Here is a 21,317-nt window from a genome sequence, read left to right as displayed (position 1 = left end):
GTATCAACAGTGCTATAGTGTCCGTGTCATGCCGACATAGCTAGGACCGACTACAACAAATCTTATACTTAAAGATACTTTAAACAATAACTAACAACAATTTAAATTAAGTATCGGCGAGAATGATCCCGACGCTTGTAAAACCGTCGAGCAAAGAGTGATTAAGTAAATATGTCGGGATAAATATACCGACATTTTAATATAACGTCGAAAAATTTTTATAAGTATTTGATAAAAATATGTTTATCGTCGATGCTTAATCATAATGTCGACACATGCATGCATGTTAAATATTGAAAACACTAAAATAAAGCGTCGTTTAAAACATATTTTGTTATAGTGATCCATCGGCTGTGTTGGACGAACTCTCCCTGATCCATCGGCTCGGTTCGGCACGGTACTTCACTGCACTGTACTGCACTGTACGGCACAACCTGCATTAGGCACGCCGTGCAGGTCGTGTCGTGTCCAGCACCACCCATGTGGATCGTGCCTGCGGACCTGGCTGGTTCAACCCCGAGCCCGGGGACCATGACATGAGTCCCTTATAAGGATCGAGATGGGTCCAACGGAGAGGGAACATTTTAATCTAAATATTATTAAATTTTAAATTTTTAATAAATTCTTAAATATTTTATATAGTAAAAAAAAAATTAAAAAAATTATTTAATAAACGAGTAAATAAACTAGTGAAGGAAAACTTCAATTTCTTCTACGTGATTTAGTGCATTTTTACTTTGTTAAGATATGGTTCAAAAAATTATACTCAGCTACTCTCACTATAACAGAATTAGGATATAGGTAGAGGTGTAAACGAGCCGAACACAAAGTGAAGCTTGGGTCGCTCGTGTTCGGCCCTTAATAAACGGCCGAGACACCGAGCTGGCTCGTCAAGGTATCGCACCAAAAAATTCAGCTCGGCTCGCCATTAATAACGAGCCGAACACGACTTCTCACTGAGTGCCAACGAACAATACAGTTAAAATATTAGATTATAATATTACTAAAAATAATTTAAAATCTTATCCATAGACGTTTAATCAATAGTTGAAACTTATTATATAAAGAGAATTTTTTGATAATGTAGACTCGTCCGTGCTATTGCGTTTATATCTTGCATAAAATTAAATATAATAAAAAATATACATTATATATAATATTATTATAATAAGTAAAATATGATAGTAAATAAATTAGTATAAATATAGAAATATATATATCGAGGCTGTATCCCGAGCCGAGCACGAGCGAGCTGACCGCCACTGTGTTCGGGCTCGTTTAATAAACAACTGAAAAACTCGGCTCGGTTCGCGTCGTTTACTAACGACCGCACGAGTCGATCTCGATTATTTCGACCGAACATAGAGCTGGCTAGCGAACAGCGAGCTGGTTGCCACCGCTAAGTTATAGGGACATATATTTGAGACAATTTTGTTGTAAATGTCCCATTTATACTAAAACTTAAAAAAATTTACATAAACTTAAACATAAAGCCAACCAAAAAAAAAAAGAGGTTATTCTACCCAAACGTCCACCCCATCTAACCCATTCGCCTGATTACAAACCAAAAAGAAAAAATTGTTACCATCTCCCATTCTCTCCCTCACTCAATCCACTAAATCCTAGACCAAAAGCCTTCCTTCTTCTACTCACCCTCCGCCACCGCAGCCAATAAGTACAGTTCCGGCGTGTTGCTAAATGATTAAATAAGTGTTGGTAAATTAGCAGCACCTTTTTTAGTTATACGACACGCTTTAACTGTCATTAATACCTAAGCGACCCACATATAGACAATAATTTTTAAAAGTATCAGTAATTTACCATTTAAACTTTTTTTTGATGACTGTACCGTATTTAATAAGTGTCGCTTAACGTATAATTTTTGTTTATAGTGTCTATGATAATACTATTCCTTTGAGTTAATCGAATCTACCGATCAAATACGAAAATCAAAGTAATTAATATTTTCGGCAACTACAAAAATTGTTTGAGTTCACTGATTTTAGATCAATAATTTTATAACTGTTTGCGTTTAGCTTGCAAAGATCGTCACTTGCTATGAAGTCGTCATACGGTGAAAAAAGTAAGCCACAAATATTACTTAGTGCACACTTTTTAAAAATATAAGATGACAAAAAAAAAAAAAAAGCCGCGTAAACTACAGCAGCAAATGACGTTAGCCATAAAAAAAACTGCTTTAAGAATTGGTGATTTAATTCACACACAGTCCGAACTCTGTATCATAAAAAAAAAAAATAAATAAAAAAAGATAAACTTCAAATACTATCCCTGTGTTGTATTTCTCACTTTAGTAGACCCTATAATTTAAAGTTATCGAGTTAGTGTTCATCGTGGTTATTATTTTTACTTTTTACAACATTTTTCGTTAATCTTTTTTAAGTTATATACAAAAACTTTAGAATACCACTATTTATTTTATTGAATATTTAGTTTAGTACCTTTTATTTTAACTTGCGCTAATTTAAATGAAAGAAAATTAGTGAAATTGATCACAAAATATAAACAAAAATGAAAACCACAGAGTGATATATTGAATCTTTCCCTAAAAAAAAAAAAGAGCAAAAGGGATGCTACTCATACACCCTCTTCATAAGTTTTAACTTTAAAACTTTATATCATAGGCTTCCTGTGGATCTTATTAATCTATTGGTCATTTTAAGTTTTTCTTTAATTTTGCTAAAATCTAAAAAAATAATAAAATATGTATTAGACAATATTTGTTAGACAACATTTTATTCTAACGTCTTCAATATTTTGTATATTTATTATGACATGTTTACTTGATGATACTTTACTCGATATTTTTACGAGCGTCGATCGAGGTTATTCTTACTGATGCTTTAAAGCGTCGCTAACTATTATTATCTAAAGTATCTTTTAAGTACAAAATTTGTTGTAGTGTTCGTCGCTCCCTTGGATCTTTTACCTGTGTGAGATGTAAACTCCTATGATCAAAGGTACAGCAAACATTTTTGACTGTTAAATCACCATCAAATGTGGCGGAAAACGTGGCTAATGCAAAATGATCGCATGCACAAACGAATATTCGTGATACACAATCTCTCCTCGGTGTTGAAACGTGGCTACAGTTTTTATAAAGCCCCTTTTGACTGATCATAAGTGTGAGATGTGGCGAAACACGTCGCTAATGGAAAATAAACGTACGCCCATGTCACTACAACAGAATTAGATTATAGGAACACATGTTTGAGATATTTTTGAATAAATGTTCCATTTATACTAAAACTTAAAAATACATCTACTAATGCCTAAATATAAAATCCAATCTAACTAAAAATAAAAGATTACTCTACTCAACCCACCACATCCGGTTCACTTGGCCCGATTACAAACAGAAAAGAAAAAAAAAGAAAAATCAATTACCATATTTTGTTCTCTCTTCACTCAATCCACTGAAATTCTAGACGAAGAGCTTTTACTGTCGTCCTCCTCCGCCACCGCAGCCAACGAGATAGAGTTTCGGCGGTTGATAAATGCTTAAATAAGTGTTTGTAAATTAGCAGCACTCTTTTAGGTTATCGCGACACTCTTTAACTGTCACTATATACCTAGCGACCCCACATATAACAACACTTTTTAAAAGTGTCAGTAATTTTAGCTAGCAGCACTTTTTTTGACATGTACCTATATTTAAAAGTGTCGTTATAGACCGTTTTTGTTGTAGTGTGTATATGTATATATATATTAATTACACTCACAAGCATGCATGTAATATACATACAACTTTTATTAAAGGTTTAAAATTACGATTTGGACTATTCAACGTGATTAGCAATGTATATTTAGATGATCACTGGAACTTTTGACTCGTAAAAAATCGAGAATAAATTCAACTTTTGATGTAAAGCGTATATAAAGAGACCGTGTCATGATGATATATATTATGATAGTGCAGGGAATATCCATATATTTTACCTTACTCGATCTAAACTCTAATAAATTCCCCCACTAGATCTCGGATGTGTTTAAAATAATTAACCAAGTAGAGTAGTTCAACTTGGGCAGGTCTCTTCTTATCTCCTCTATATATATACATGCATGTTTCACACTAAACATATATACAAGACCAACTCATAAGGAGAGAGAGAGAGAGATATATAGAGTGCTCTAAGCTAAAGAGATAGAGTGGAAAATGGGTGGGAACAAATGGCTTCTGCTCTTTGCATTGTTGATCCTCCTCGACGCCGCGGCGGCTGAGGCGCGGGTGCATCCGATGGTGCCGACGCCTCCGCCGCCGCACAAGCACGGTGTCTTTGGCGGGGTGCATCCGATGGTGCCAACACCTCCGCCACCGCACAAGCACGGTGTCTTCGCCAGGGTGCATCCGATGGTGCCGACACCTCCACCACCGCACAGGCACGGTGTCTTTCCCGGGGTGCATCCGATGGTGCCGACACCTCCGCCGCCGCACAAACATGGTATCTTCGCCAGGGTGCATCCGATGGTGCCGACTCCTCCACCACCGCACAAGCACGGGGTCTTTGCCAGGGTGCATCCGATGGTGCCGACGCCTCCGCCACCGCACAAGCACGGTGTCTTTGCTAGGGTGCATCCGATGGTGCCGACACCTCCGCCGCCGCACAAGCACGGCGTCTTTGCGGGGGTGCATCCGATGGTGCCGACACCTCCACCACCGCACAAACACGGCGTCTTCGCCTGGGTGCATCCGATGGTGCCGACACCTCCGCCACCACACAAGCACGGTGTCTTCACCCGGGTGCATCTGATGGTGCCAACGCCTCCGCCGCCGCACAAGCACGGTGTCTTCGCAGGGGTGCATCCGATGGTGCCGACGCCTCCACCGCCGCACAAGCACGAGGTCTTTGCCGGGGTGCATCCGATGGTGCCGACGCCTCCACCACCGCACAAGCACGGTGTCTTCACCGGGGTGCATCCGATGGTACCGACACCTCCGCCGCCGCACAAGGGGAGGCCTCCGAAGCACCACCACCACCACCACATGGGGCACCCGAAGCACGGCCGCTAGACGCCGTTGACGATGCCGATGCCTCTCTACTTGTTTGATAGGCAAATAATGTCGAAAAAATCTGAAATTTAGTTTCCAAATACTTTCAATAGTGTAGATCAAGTCTAACGGAGCCGATCGTCGATTTGGAAGCCGCATCATCGAAAACAACTTGGTAGCACGGAGCGCTCCGTGCTACCGATAGCATAGTAGCCGGACTCTAATATATATATATATTAGTATATATATTATATATAATAATTATATTTTTGCAGTGCTGCATGACAAAACTTTAATTAATTTAAAAAAATAATGTAACCAAATCAAAAAGGACATTTTTAAAAATATATATTAAATTTTGTATGAATAACATATAAAACATAACTATATAAATATATTTGTAATCCACTATATTTACAAGAACCTATAGAATTTAACTCAAATGTTAATACCAAATAGATAACAAACGGCGGCCGTCCAATTACATTATCAGCTACTAGATTTGATGTAATTATAAATATAATATAATTGAATAATTTACGACTCTTACTAGTTAACGTATTGGGGCCCACAGGCAATTTGGACTTAAGTCCCAACTGCTACAGTTGGACCTCCTCATGTAGTCCAAACTACAGCAGTTGAATTCAAACGCATCGAATCAAACGCGAGATTTAGATTCGCATGTAGTTACAACTGCAGTACAGTTACAATTTCATACAATCAAACAGCCCCAATACGGAGCTACATTCGATCAACTTTTTGGGCCGGATCTGCTTTCGAGCCTGGTTAGTTTTATCGTCCCGAGTTCGGGCCAAGCCCGAACAAAGATAATTTTGAGCCCGATCCAAATATCTCAGCTCTCGCACGAGATGAACAAAATGAAATAATATAATATTTTGGACTTTGTCATGATTTTGTTTAATACATTCTTAACCTCTAACTAAGGACCTCTTAGTATAGGGCATTTTTAAATAAGTTCCTCAACTTTAAATATTTTGTTTAATGAATTTTTAACTTTTAATTATTTTGGATGAGCTATCTTATTTAACTCAATAAAATATTATGTTGTATTTAATAGCTATGTTAGCTTATAATAATTGATTATTATAATTATAATTTTATTTATCAAAAGTTAAAAAATTAGATAGCTAACTGGATTACTATTAGATTCGGTAAAATTATTAAGTTTTCTGAATGATATAATACAAATAAAATAATTAGAAGTTAACCGGCTAAATCAATAAAATAAAGTTAATATTGTTTTACATTAATTACCTGATTAATAAATTTACACCTACAATATAAATATAAATTTATCTAAACTATAGACCATTTTGAATTAACTATTCAAATTTTCAAAATTTTAATTTTACTATCCAACTTTTTTGATTTATTTTATGTGAGTCAGTTAATGACTCCTTGACTTTAAATTTGATTTTTTTTTTTAATAAGTAAAGATAAACAACAGATTCAAATTTTAAAATTAAAGTAGCAATGATTATCTCAAATTAACCAGATTGAAAGTTTGAGTAGTAAAATTAGAATTTTAAAAGGTTGTATAGTTAAATCAAATTGTTAACAGTTTGGATAAATTATGTATATTTTTACTTTTTTATTTAGGTTTAAAAATAAGATGATTCCCTATGCAATTTAGGGATTAAAAAAATATATTATAAACTCGAGTCTTTACACAAACACTATCAATTCAAATCAGCTTAATTTAAATTAAAAAAAACTACAATTAAGAAAATATTTAAGGGCCTGTATGGTACTGGGGTTACGAGACCAAAAAAATCATATTTTAATCAAATTAATTATGTAGCTGTTGGGAATCCGGTACTCGCCCCAGTACCGGATCTTGTGAATCCGCAACCTCCTCCGATACCGATTGATGTGGATTCGGTACCGATTGTTCGAATTCCATAACGAAAACATCAAATCGAATTTTTCTCATAAACCCGTTCGTCTCCTCAGCGGATACAATCATAAAAGAGAAAAATATACAGATAAAATAAAATTCATTAAATAAGAGAATATTATACCTAACTCCTTTTCTGCACAGAGTAGCTACAACCCGATCTCTCTTTCTGAATCTTCTCATACCATTCTCCCGTCTTCTATAAACTTAAAAAAAGACTTCTCTCGTTAGTACACCCATGCACTCGGTGCATCAACTCATGGCCAAGAATCTCAAGTACGGTCCATTAAGGACCAACGGTGCACCACCTTGGAGCTTTAGCCTTGCCGTACACCTCTCAACCCCGAGGAATTCTACACCGTCACACTTGCACCAGTCATCAATAACAAGCCAATCACATTCATTCTTTTCAAACAAAAGTACAATAAAAATACTTTTTTACAATCATGATGGGACATATATTCTTAAAAGGATTAATTTGATTGGTTTGTTACGCCACGTCACTAATATACCCGTTGCATTCTAGAATTTTTCCTCAACCCCTGGCCGTACTTCTCCTCACAGCCTATATAGGTTTTAGCTTCTTCACGAGGCTCACAAATTAATTAGCCCCAATGCTATTATAGAGTGCTCAACTTAAAACGTGACTAATTCTAATATATTTAGAATTTCGATTTTAATTAATATCTAAATTTATCTTAATCAATCTGTAATAGATTTAAATATTAATTCTAATCTAGTTAGGTTTATTCTCTAATTAGGATTCAACTACAAATCTAAACAAAACCTAACAGTAGCAATATTTGCAACATACTATTATTTATAAGATTAAATAAATTATTTTTTAATTTTATTCTTTTTCATATCATAACACAAACTTTTCGAAATTCCAAACTGAGAAAATCACGGCCCATGGCATTGGCAAAATTTTCACAAAAGGCTCGTTTGTTTCATCATAAATGAATTTTAGCTTGAAACTGATTTTCAGTTGAATTAAAGTTGGGATAAAAATTTTACGGATATTTATTTGATAAAAGTTAATGACGCTAAAAAGATAATTATCTCATTATTTATTTATTTTTATTAAAATATTCATAATAATTACATATAAGAGGATAAAAACAAATTACAATAGTTAATTTATTATCATTACCGTTATTATTATTATTATTATTATAATAATTATTATTATTATTATTATGGTGAGGTTTTCAAATGGTCCAAAATTGCTTGCGTCATGGATTACCACCCAACCAATCACCATCTCTTATTATTATTAAATTTTATTATTATTATTATTATTGTTAAGAATATAAGAATATTCTCCTGCATGATTCTAGCTTTAAATGAAGTGGACACCACCACCACCATCCAAATTGTCAAATGAGAAATGATATTAATAGCTACAATTTAAACAACATCACATCAGCTTTTTAGCTATAGACATTTAAATGATTACCACTATTTTAGTTATATATATAATTATAAATACAGTATAGTTGGAGATGAATACAGTTGAAAATACAGAAATTATAATTACATATATTCTATTTGGTTGAATGTAGTAGAAAGCGCTGTAACTATAAATAATTTGTTTGGTTGCATACAATTGAGAAATAATTTTTAAAATTTTATGATTATATATATATGATGGTGAGATTACCCCCAATTATAAAAAAATATTTTTTATTTAAAAGATAATTAAAGAGGTAAGTTTACCTTTTGTTTAAAGTTACTCTCTCCAACTGCGCAGTTAAACCTCCTCCTACAGTTTTTACTGCAGCAGTTAAAGTTAAATATATAATTTTGCTATATTTCTGTAGAAATAAGAATTAGTTACTTCACGTTCTGTTTTGAACTTTATTTTGTTTGATGCATTTAAGTTTAGCTGCTGTACTTGAAACTTCAGAAAAGTATTCAACTGCATGTAGTGATTGAAACTGTACTCAAATTGACTGTAATTTTAACTACTGCAGCTAAAAAAAATAATTTTAAACAAAACATAAATTTATACTTTTTTAATTATTTTTTAAATAAAATATATCTTTTTTTTCTTCATTAGAGATAATATCACCACCATCGAGCTACCAAACGGATCATTGTAGATGCCCAGTAACCACACATGCCATGCGGGTCCCACCACTAGGGTTATAAGCGAGACGATTCGAGAAGCGGATCGGGTCGGGACAAATTCGGAACGAAATACCACTTCATTCTATGCAAGTCAGAATGGGAGTGAATTTTTGATGAATTACTGCTTCATTTATTTGGAGAATCGGAATAGATTTAGAATAGATTATATATTTTTATATTTTTTTTATTCTCACTTACCGTTTCGTTTTGAGCGGATCTGGATAGAACTCCGCCAACCCGAATCCATTGGCATAAACAATCTCCAGATTCATTGAACCTGGACACCTTTCCCTCCTATAAATTGAGCTCCCTTTTCCCTCCCCAATTCCCTCATCAAAGGCTCAGCCACATTTTCTCATCACACACCCCCAGTTATAGCAAATTGTAGCAAATTCGCAATTCTATACCTCATAAAAATGGCGACGGCGATGGCGACGGAGGTGGCGGCGCTGCGGCGGAGGAACGAGGAGCTGGAGAGGGAGGTGGGGGAGGCGCGGGCGGAGGTGGAGCGGGCGCGAGCGCGGGCGCGGGTGGCGGAGGAGGCGGAGGAGCGGCTCTGCGCCGAGCTCGGCGAGATCGAGGCCGAGGGCGCTGCTGCCGCCCGCGAATACCGCGCCCACCTCCGCGCCCTCGCCGACGAGCTCGCCCTCGCCCGCGCCCTCCTCTCATCATCATCATCAGCAGCAGCAGCAGCAGCAATGGCTCGTTGCTGATTATAGCTAAAATATAGAAAACTCTCTTGTAAATATTTTTTTTTTCGGACTCTTAAAAGTTTACATTTTGTACTCTCAAAATTTTAAGTTAGTGTATTTAGTCCTATTTCAAAATTTCGTCATCATTATTCTGTTCATTTTTTATAATTTATATTAAAAATTTTTTTAAAATGACAAAGTAATATCAAAATTTTGTTTTTGCTTAAAAAATAAGCACGAGTAATTTGGTTTTTTCGCCATCTTTATTAAAGCCGTAATCCTCTGAAAATAATCTTAAATTTTAACGAGGATAAAATATAAGTTTTTAAAAATAAAAAAAATAAAAAATGAATATTTTTAAAAAAATTTCTGTATTTTAGCCTATTAATTAATTGCACCCCTCTATTTTGGTGGCTTGTATATATGTTGTACTTGTTTAGAGAGATTAATTATAGTCTTTTTTAAAAAAAAAACATTTAGAAATTTAAAGTTTGTAGTAATGTTAATATGTTACTCTTATCTATTTGTGTAGAAATTAATGGTGATGGGTCTCACCATTGCTTAATTATTGGCGAAAAAGATGGAGTTATTTTCAGCCGTAAATATTTATTTATTTATCTTATTTATCATAAATAAAAATTTAGTAATCTTATTTAATCAAAAATTTTTAATTGATTTTATTCAGAAAGATGACGAAGTTAATTACAAAAGAGAACAAGATAGAAAATTAATAAATTAAAGATTAGCAATTGTAATTTTTTTTTCACTTCTTATATAGTACAATGAAAATTTTTACTAAAACAAGCACAAAAAAAAGCAATAATAGCATTTGCAAATTAACTTATTGATTACCTATTGCATAAAGAGTGGTGATATAATAACATTTATCTGAATTTTAGTTTATTTAAAAGTTATTTTTAATCTGAAAATTAGTTATTGATACACAAATAGACCCTTTGGAGGATATCTTTAACATGTTATCTTTGAGAAAATATGTTTAATTATATAAGTTTAAATACTAGTATATTTTTGTAAAATTTAAAAATAATTTATATATTTTTAAAAAATTTTAAGTCAACCTGCATATCCCTTGATACTCAGTTAAATTTTCACCTATATTTGTTACTTTTTTTTTTTAATTTTTTCCTCTTCTCCCTCACTTCTGTTTTTTTAAATCAAAAAGATCGCTTCATTTTTCTTTCCAAGCATGCTGATTATTTATTATTTACTTTCTTATATAATTTTAGCATTTGTTGTATAACACAACCTTTCTAATGGCAAAAGTTAAATTTTTACAAAATATTCTCTAACTGTAAAATAATTTGGAATCAGATAGAAAAGACAGATATAATTTGGTAGGAGATGATCATCTCATGGATTATTTTCTTTGATCAGTCAGATTAGATGCTAAAGGAAATTTAATGAACACTGATAAATATTAAATTGGAAGTGTATTTTTGTGGGTAGAGCGCGGCTCCGCACAAGGTCGGTTTGGGCTAGCGAGGTGATTTTCACATCGCCTGATATTTGTAAGTCTGAGCCTGACGGGGATGTCGGATATTTACTAAAGAATGTGAGAAAAAAAAAACATTTTAATTGGTTGGGCTCATGGCTATGAATAGTTGATGTAAAATGTTGTTGACATGTGTTTAGCATATTATTGTTGAGAATATCTTTAGGGCCCGTTTGGTTCGAGTTATGTAATATTACAAAGTATCTCGACATATCCAGGTATCTTGGATTTCGGCGTGAGATTACTACTGATGCTGCATTAGCGCGTTTGGTTTAATGCAGTAATGTAATACTAGATTACAGTGTTTATAGCATTAATACGTCTGATTCAGTTTATAAAATTAGTAATCCTGACATAAAAGTATAGTTTTTTTCAAAATTGCCCTTATTGTGGTCATTTGAATATTATTTTTTGCGGAAATGACTAATGGAGGGAAGGAGATCGTAATGATTACCTGGGAGGACGACGCAATAGAAGATGATAGGTGTTCGTGCGAGAGAGAGAGAGAGAGCGAGAGAAAGCGGCGTGCGAGAGAGAGGGGGGAAGGTGAGAGAGAGATGAAAATAATGCTGTTAATTAGATTTGGGATTGTTGGAGGGTAAAATTGTTATTTTACATAATGTGTAGTATTAACGGGTTTCAGTAATGCAAGATACACGACCCCCCTCCCGTTAGTATTTTCGATGTAATCCAATTTGATTTGTAATGCTACATTAATCACTAGATTACATAGCGGATTAACCAAAAACAGTTATCCTGGCAGGATTGCCTGTAATCCTGCATAACTCAAACCAAACGCACCCTTATGGACATAAAAAATATACATATATTTTTTTACCTTTCAAAATTATGACAATATAAAAATTTAGAATAATTCTATATATGAGGTATAATAAAATTAAACTTTTAAAGATGATGGTTAGATCCAAGAGGTTAAGAGGTTTAAATGTATTGGGGCTAAATTAGTAGTTTTAGAGTAGGTGACCCCCTCTGAGAAGTGCAGTGTTAGTTGGTATCAGAGCCAATCACTAGTTGGAATTGCGAGTTGATTTTTGGCTGAGGTTACAGTCTGAATGACAAGACTAGCAAGAGAAGTATCAAATCGTTTTATGCTTGTGAGTACGCCAGAAGCTGTGAGATGAATCTCAGCTAAGTCAAGATCTGAACGGCAAGACTAGCAAAATGAGTAGATCTCATATCACCTGTTACTTGTGAGTGTGCTCGAATTTAACGAGTACGTCAGGGCCTAAAGGGGGGAGGAATAGAACACTACCAAGATTTGAAATAGTTCTATAATAGTACTAAATCTTTTGATCTTATTATAGTATTTTAGACAATAATTAGATCCAAAAATAAGAGAGTTAAGAGTGTTAGGATTAATTTTAAAATGAATGACAATTCTGAAAAGTAAGATGCCACAAAAATAATATTTCTGAAATAATATTATATATCGTGATAATAAATAAATAAATATATGATATTTTTAGACCAGAGAAATAAATTAATCAAAAGCTTTCACATTATCTGCGCCGACACATTAATTAATTAATAATATTAAAAAATTTATGTAAATTTTTGCGAGAATTTATGAGCACCGCACATTGAATTGATGGTACATCCAAAAGCACTTTTACGTTATATCACTTTTTCCAAAAGCCCGTGAAATTTTAGAACTTTTTGCTCACATGTTTGGCCTCGAATCTTCTGCTGGAATTGTGTATTTTGTGTACTTTTTCTTTGAACCGTTTAATTCAAAACACTGAAATTAATTTTAGAGCTTAATACTGTATATTTTTTAAAGTTTGAATACAAAAAATATATAAATTTAATAAAAATAATAAATAGTTTATTATTTTTATAAATAAAAATATCATATGCTTATTTTTAGAATTAAAAAAATAATTCTATAAGCCTAGTTGTCCAGAAATCCTTTTTTTTTTGGAGATTTTAGTATAGTACGTTTGTTTAAAAAATTTATTCTAAAATTAAGTTCGTTAAAATTTTATTTATAAATATAGTCTTCGTTTTATCATGTGGGTGTATGTGGGTGTCAGGGAGAAAAAAAATACATGAAATCTATGAATAGTTCGTCGCTTTTAAAAAATGTGTACCATAAAAGAATGAGAGAGAGAAGGAGAGGGAAAAATACTAATGGTACTTTTAAAATAAGTTTTTTAGTTTTAAGAGAAATTATAAAAGCGGTAAATAATTCACCATATTTAAATGCGGTGATTCATTCACCGTTTATATTATTTATTTTTTAGAAAATTTAATATAGTATATTAGAGATCTATTTTTATAATTATTTTTTAAAAAATTATTTTTGGAATTGTAAAAATTAATTGGATCATTTTATAATTTTTTTTTCTTTTCTTTTGTTTCCTCTATTGAGCACTGCCATTCGAGGTTGGGAGTGGAATCACAAGTAAGACCTAATAAGTGATCTTTGTTTTTTTGTTTTTTTTTTTTTAAAGAAAAAAGTAACATACTATTCGCTTCGTTTATTTTTTTTTAGAAATAAACTTAGCTGAAGATATGAATCAATTAGAATTCAAACTTAAGATCTCGAGTATCAACTACCAAATACTTTACCACTTGCGCTAGGAATAGCCGGTCTAAGCGACCATTGATTCATTGTTGTCTACATCTTTTGTTTCTCACTTTTATATGGTTTAGTAAACTTGGATAAATTACACTTTTTGCCCTCAAACTATAGAATGTGTGATACTTAGTCCTCACACTTTCATTCGATGCAATTTTTGGCTCGAACTTTTTAAATTGCTACAATCAAATCTCACAACCCTTTTTGGACTAATTATTGATGAATTACTAATAGAAATGATGTAGCCTCTTACTACTGTATCATCAATTATAATCCAGCCCACTAACACTAATAATTTATTAAATTTAAATCATCTGCCCAAAATAGTTAAAGCTCAAATTATTAATTTAGTGTGTCCGACACATATAAGCCCCTTACACATCACATACTCTCCCGTTTTAACTCCTGACATTCTCTCGGTCCTATCATATACATAATCTAATACTACCGGACAATGACTATAACGATCCGTCCCGCTAGCTCTAATAATTTGTTGGACTTAAACCACAGATTCAAATTGTTTAAGCCCAAGATATTAGTTCTAGTATACCCGTTATATATAAATCCTTCGCACGTCCAAAATATCCTATGGTTTTATTTTTTTCCCATCTCACTGTAACGATCCAAAATATCCTATGGTTTTATTTTTTTCCCATCTCACTGTAACGATCTATATTAAAAAGTGCAGCAAAATAAAACTTCTGGGAAACCATAAGATTGCACTGTGCAAATTATAAAATGATGAAATATAATATTATGTCATCATGTGACTTTTAAAAAAATATCACTGTAATATCCTACTTAGCGCTTAGCGATAGTTTTTATGTGAAACAAAAATAAAACTATGAATTAACTGACTATAATTTTTTTCAATTAAAGAGTAATAAAGTAAAAAAATATACGCTGAACTGTAAAAGGGTTATTATTTATGTTTTTCTATAATTGTAAACATTGACTTAATTTATTCTAGGTAAAAATGTGTGAAATATATTTATCTCAACGATCACCCATTTTGATCTACTATCTAATATTTAAAAATATTGATTTTGTTGCATAATCTTCTAATTTATTTTATTTGAGCTAGTTAATGACTCTTTAACTTTAAATTTTGAATATGCAACAAAATTTAAGCTACATGAATTGAATTTGTACCAAAATAGCTATTAAATGGCGTAAATTAAACAAGCTAAAAGTTTAGACATTAAAATTAAAATTTGGAAAGATTAGAAAATCGAATCATATAGTTCAAATAAGCTTTGATACATTTTTATTTTTAATTTCTATTTATTAAGTCATCTAGCATTGACCCAAATTCAACAAGGCATTGAACTCGGGTTACCACCAATCAAAACCCGCCACGTGTCCTCCGCATCAGCACTGTTCTCCCCCTTTCTCCTCTTCTCCTCCAACCCCTAACTCCCACTCCTTGTACACATCCAAGTAATACAAAGTGACCACCAAGAATAAGCAGCACCCCACCATGGGGATGGGCCCAAACACCCACAGGAAGAGGGGGAAGGAGAAGTAGAAGGCCCTGAGGCCCAGTGACCAGAAGTAGCTGCCCCGGTTCACCGCCCGCGCCACGTACTCCGCAGCCGTCCCCCGGTGCTGCCGCGCCCGCACCGGCACGTTGATCAGGATGCTCGCGTGGCTGTAGTACCTGCGCTAAGAAGCATAAAATATTACAACACCGTTCCCTAAACAGTAGTTACAGATATTCGACATGACAAATGACATGATCTGAAAATGCAAGTTTCAATCAGATACAAATACAAACAAAAGTAGTTGCAACTACGGTACCTCCAACACTGTAGAGCTAAGCATTTTCGGATAGGTGCATCTTGAACTGAATATGCATCCAAACAAAATAAATATATCTACAACATCTTGCATTGCACAGCGTTAACTAGGATGAATGTAATGCCCCACTTTCCAGAGAGTCACCCAATCTAGAACTACTCTATCTGTAGTACACTTAACCCTCTTAAACTGCTGAGTGTAACCGCCATTTAAAATGCTATAATCGGATTAAAAGAGTTAGCCATTTTATATCTTATATATAAGACTTTCAAATTTTGAGGTGTCATATTACTATATATAAGATATAATAGAACTAAATCTCCTAATTCGACTATAGCATTTTGGGCGGTAGCTAGACTCAAGTGGTTAAAAAAATTAAACGTGGTAGGGCTAAAAAAGTTAGAATAGATGACCCGCTGAAAAGTGGGGTGTCACAATGAGATGCATACATGCAACAAGGAGACGTAAAGGCAATTAGATATTATGCTATACGAGGAGACTCAACTGCAAGAATTTAATCTACGCTTGAATTGGCCATAATTTCAACTACAGTAGCAACTTGCTAGACATTTTAAACAAAAGGACAAATTCCCTATCTAATCACCTTGCCTCCGTTTGGTTCGGGGTTAAGAAAAAAGTAGCTATTCCAGAGATAGAGTTAAGTTCAGGGTTAAAGTGGGGTTAAAGTTTTTTTGTGTTTGGTTGGGGGTTGGAGTTAGTCTAGAATAATAAAAAATAGTGTTTGGTCGGAGTAGGTGGGATAAAAAGATAATGATTGATAAAGAAGGATAATGATTGGTTGGAGTAGGTGGGATAAGAAAGATAGTGAGTTATTATGAATAGAAAATAGTGTTTGGTTGGAGTTTGGTGGGGTTAGGTGGGGTTAGCTAATCCGGAATAATTTATTTGAGGTGGGGTTAGCTAACCCCACCTATTTTTTGGGATGTTTGGGAATAATATGGGGGTAAAGGGGTTATTCCACCCCTTAACCCCAACTAAACAAGGGCCTTGTGAATGAAAAAATATTTCTATTTCTACATAGGGATAATCTCATAATCTACTAGAATTAATCACACCACTCTATATATAAAGAAATAAAAATTTAGAAATACAGTTCATGGTCATGCAGCCAAATAGATTTTCTATATCATCCAATCGAATAAGATACATGAGGTGATGGTACTGGAGCATTTGCAACTGCATATATCTTGAACTACATTGCATTTCTAATGTTCCCTCAATTCACGCATCCGACTTAATTCCATGAATAAATTGTATTGAAAATGACATACCAAAAACACTCTTCCCTAGTTATCTTAAGTTTTTAGAGAAAAACGGTTGTTTTACAGTACCGTATCGACTGCAGGTTGAGCAGGAAGGCAAGCAGGAAGCAGACCAAGATGGCGAAGAACTTGATCGACCGGACGAGACCGCTCGTGTTCCCGAAAACAAACTCTTGTTCTCCGCCGCCGCCCCCGCTGTGGCTCGTCATGAGCACGGCGATGAGCGAGCTGAGCATGATGGCGGTCGACGCTAGGAGCGTCGACGCCATGATGTTGTTCCGCAGCGTCTGCACCGCCAGGACGCCGTTCTTCGACGGGTCCTGCGCAAACAATAACAACACAAAGATTCAAAGATCAGGGGAGTCATTTGATCAAACACTTTGTGGGTGTGTTTGAGTGCTCACTATACATATTACCTAAATTTGGAGGGAGTCATTTGATCAAACACTTTGTGGGTGTGTTTGAGTGCTCACTATAGATATAAATTAAAATTTTCAAACATAATATTTAACTAAATTTATAAAATTAAAAATTTAGTGAACTATTTGTTACTTTATTTGTTATCTATAATATTAAAAATATATTAGTTTTGATTATTTTATTACTTTTGAACTACGTAAAGCATCATTTTAAGATCTTGCAGTAACTTAAAAAAAAAAAAAAATATTTAAACGTTGATACCATTCTATATATATTTTCCAAATTATAAAAGATAAAAATATTTGAGATTACAAATTAGATTAGATAGATAGTAAGTTAATATTATTATGCAAAAAGGCTAATTATATAGAGATTGATTTTTTTTAAAAAATTATTTAATTAATATTATAATATGAGTTAGGCTATTATACTTTCAAAATTATAGAGATCTCCGTACTTTCAAATTATTTTCAATAATAAGACATCTAATTCGGTGGAAAATAAAAAATTTTTAAAAAATAATAAAGCAGAGATCTAAATTTCATATCAAAATTATTTATCTTGCTTTTGACAGTAGTAGAGTTTTTTATTAAAATTTTATCCAATTTGAATAATTCTATCTTAAAAAATATGTCACATCAAACATTAAAATAAATATTTATTTTAGAGATATTTTGATTACTGGACAAATATTGTTGAAAAATTATAAAGTTTGATTTCTAAATAATTATAATAATATAGAGGTTGATCGCCTAATTAGATATATCTCATCATCGAAACAATTTGAAAATACAAGAGATGTACTCTTATAATACTATATTAAATAGTAAAAAATTTAAAATGCAATCGATGGCATATTCTTATGATATTACATTAAACAGAAAAAATAAAATAAAATACAAACGCGCTATAAATTGGATTAGATAAAATAAGATGAGACTGAGAGAGGAGGGACCTCCATCATGGTTTGGACCCAAATGCGGCGATTGACGGAGTTGATGCCGATGACGGTGGTGGTCGGGCGGCGGAGGACGCGGCAGAGCAGCCACAGGTGGTACCCGGCCATCGCCGCGAGGCCGATCGGGACGAGCACGAAGTCGAGCTCCTCTTTCTTCATTGAATCACACAAATTCAATTAAAAAAAATTTAATTACAGATGCAGTGTTTTTTCTTTTCTTTCGTTTTTTTTTTTTTTTTGTTTGAATGAAACAGGAGAGGAGGAGGAGGAAGAAGAGGAAGAGGAAACGTGAAGAGGAGGCCAAGTGTAAGTAAAAGGGAGTAGAGATGGGTGGGGGGAGAGAGTAAGTGCGAGGAAGAGGTGGAGCATTTTGAGGAGCGAGTTTGTGACTCTTATTAGGAAATGGTTTCCCTTTTTCAGTGGACCCGGTCCGCCACGTGGCCTGTGGACCAGGAGGACAAGTGGAGGATTGTGAGGGGTTTTGGGCTCGTAATTGTTCAACCGACTAGGGCCCATGGACAAAACCAGAAATTAAGATGGGGGGCCCAAAATTTAGATTTGATAGTAAAAAAAAAAAATTCGATCTCGAATAGTAAAAAAAAATATATATCAGATTCACCGATAACGACAATATGCTTAGAAAGGAACAAAACTGTAAGAGTTGAAGGGAATGGATCAAGAAATTCGAAAAAAAATCAAGGCACAAATTTTATTAAAAAAATTAATTTGGCCTCCTAAAATTAAAATTTATAATATTTTAATTTTTATATAAAGGACTTTTATATAATTTTAAAAATTTTAGGGGGGGCCAATGGCCACTGTCGGCCCTCAATAGCTCCGTCCTCCTAGGGCCTTTTGTTTGCAAGGAAGCAACTGATCATTTTTGTTATTTGGTTCATGCGTAAAAGAATTACGGTCGAAAACTTCAGTTAACCTTAAACGGCGTAATTGACTTCGCCCACCATGGGTCGAAGTCAATTACGGTGAAGAAGGTAAAAAAATAAAAAATAAAATAATATACTGTAAAGATAGTTATATTTAAAAATTTATTATGGTACTAATATTTTTTTTATTCATTTGGCATATTTAAATATGATAAAAATTTGATTAGTTAAGTTTTAATTTTTTTATTTAGTTTGTACAATTAAAATATAATTTAAATTAATTAATTAAGTATTAATATTTTTTACGTTATAATTTTTATTGTTGTATTACTATAATTTATGTATAAAAAAATAATTTAGTTGCTTTAAATTAAATTTTAATTATATAAAAATATAATTATATTGTTGATAAGTAACCTAATATTTTTGATAAGTTTAGATTTATTTCTGTCAAGTTTATCTCTTAACCTCTCCTTTCAACATATATTATTTTTATTTGTTAAATTATTTATTATTTATATATAAATTATAGTTTTATATCATACACTTCCTACCAAACAAATAGCAGAACTAATGAAATTTCACTTGCATAACTACAAAACAAACAGCGAAGAAAAAATAATTTTCACTGAACTCCACTTCAACCCAAAGTCCATTTTCGCCGAAACAAACATGCCCCTAGTGGTAAACGTCTGCAATCCGATCAAATAATACATTTTGGATGAACAGTCGAATCAAGAATATGCCAAAAATTTTTGTACTCTGTATTATGTATAATATTTAAGGCATGTTTGAAGTGAAAATGACAAGTCATTTAATAACGTTGATTTATTATTAGCATAAAAATTGAAACGATTAATTGAGACATCTAAAATTTTGAGAGAGTGCTTTGGTTAAAAAAGAGAAGGGCGATGAAGGGATAGGAGGAGGGAGCCAGAGGGTTTTGAGAGATTTTTTTATTTGGGATGTGCCAATTCAGAATTCAATGGTGGATTGGGTCTAATGAATTGGATTATTTTAATTTCAGGGTGGAATGAGAATAGGGCTGACAATCTAGCGCGCTATTCGTGGGCCAGTTTGTATTCAACTTAAAATGAGCTCGAAATCGATCGTTTGTTTAAATAAACGAGTTGAACACGAGTTAGGATTAGTTCGCTCGTGTTCGGCACGAGCTAAGGTTACAAATTACTACTATTTGTATTTTAGGTCAATTCAAATATTAAAAGAACTTATATTTTGTAAACTTTAACTAGGACAAATTGTGGTTGATTTGGCGGAAAAAAGATTAAGTTAAGGGCAGGGATTCTTGATCTTATTCATGTGTTAAGTTAAAAACTATTAATTCCTAACTCATTTTTAATTAGATTGATTTTTTTGAATAATATGACATCAAATAAGTTTTGCTTTAGATTAGGTTCATGCAATAATTAATTGCTAATTGTGGAAGGAAGAATATATTATTTATGCTGTTTGTTTTTATTTCTTTTTTGTTGATTCATTTGGAATGTAGTTGTTACATCAATTATTTCCTGTTATGTACTTCATACATACATGCTGATTAAGATGCTAGTTCAAGGTGACAGGAGCACTTTACACTTAATAAGGAATCAAAGCATTATTCTCTGATTGAGTGAATTGGTATATCTTCCTTTTTGTTTGCTTAAAAGAACAAGCATTTCTGCAGCGGAGATTAGATCGGGTCGAGTCACAACGAAAAGTCTGCGAACTATACAGCAGAGGTTAGGGCTAGTAATTTAGCTCGGTGTTTGCAAACCAGTTCGTATTTGGCTTGAAAAAAGTTTGAGGCTAATTGGCTCGTTTAATAAACGAGTCGACGAGCTGACTACCAGCTGAAATTTTCAACTTAAAATCTTAACAAGCCAAACGCGAGTTGGGTCGACCCTTGTTCATGTTCGGCTTGATATACCTGGAATATATACTCTCAACTTTTAAAAAAAATCTATATTTTATAAATTTTTATAAATGAAAGTTTTATTTTTTTCTTCAACTTTTCACCCAATAGTAGGGCTGACAATCAAACACTGTTTGGGAGCCGGCTCGTATTCGGCTCTTTTTTAAATAAATTGAACATGAGCTAGATTTTTC

At 33.4% G+C, this 21,317-nt stretch overlaps 3 protein-coding genes across 3 annotated transcripts; 2 read left to right on the top strand and 1 right to left on the bottom strand.

The window, feature by feature from the left end:
• The first annotated feature begins 4,174 nt into the window (after positions 1-4,174).
• LOC109704794 (extensin-3-like) lies at positions 4,175-5,029 on the top strand. The gene has a single exon (XM_020225579.1). The coding sequence runs from the start codon at positions 4,175-4,177 to the stop codon at positions 5,027-5,029; it is 855 nt and encodes a 284-aa protein (XP_020081168.1).
• Positions 5,030-9,393: 4,364 nt separating this feature from the next.
• LOC109704796 (protein RESPONSE TO LOW SULFUR 2-like) lies at positions 9,394-9,907 on the top strand. The gene has a single exon (XM_020225581.1). The coding sequence runs from the start codon at positions 9,476-9,478 to the stop codon at positions 9,770-9,772; it is 297 nt and encodes a 98-aa protein (XP_020081170.1). The 5' UTR covers positions 9,394-9,475; the 3' UTR covers positions 9,773-9,907.
• A 5,136-nt stretch (positions 9,908-15,043) lies between these two features.
• On the bottom strand, positions 15,044-18,564 carry LOC109704795. The gene is made up of 3 exons (XM_020225580.1): positions 18,325-18,564; positions 17,019-17,269; positions 15,044-15,526 (listed from the first exon to the last, which is right to left on the bottom strand). The coding sequence occupies exons 1-3, from the start codon at positions 18,484-18,486 to the stop codon at positions 15,238-15,240; spliced, it is 702 nt and encodes a 233-aa protein (XP_020081169.1). The 5' UTR covers positions 18,487-18,564; the 3' UTR covers positions 15,044-15,237.
• Positions 18,565-21,317: the final 2,753 nt, after the last annotated feature.

This window comes from Ananas comosus, unplaced genomic scaffold (assembly GCF_001540865.1).
Source record: "Ananas comosus cultivar F153 unplaced genomic scaffold, ASM154086v1, whole genome shotgun sequence".
In the NCBI taxonomy this organism is placed as follows: Eukaryota; Viridiplantae; Streptophyta; class Magnoliopsida; order Poales; family Bromeliaceae; genus Ananas; species Ananas comosus.
The sequence above is the reverse complement of the archived record's forward strand: the minus strand, read 5'-3'. Positions and strand labels throughout refer to the sequence as shown.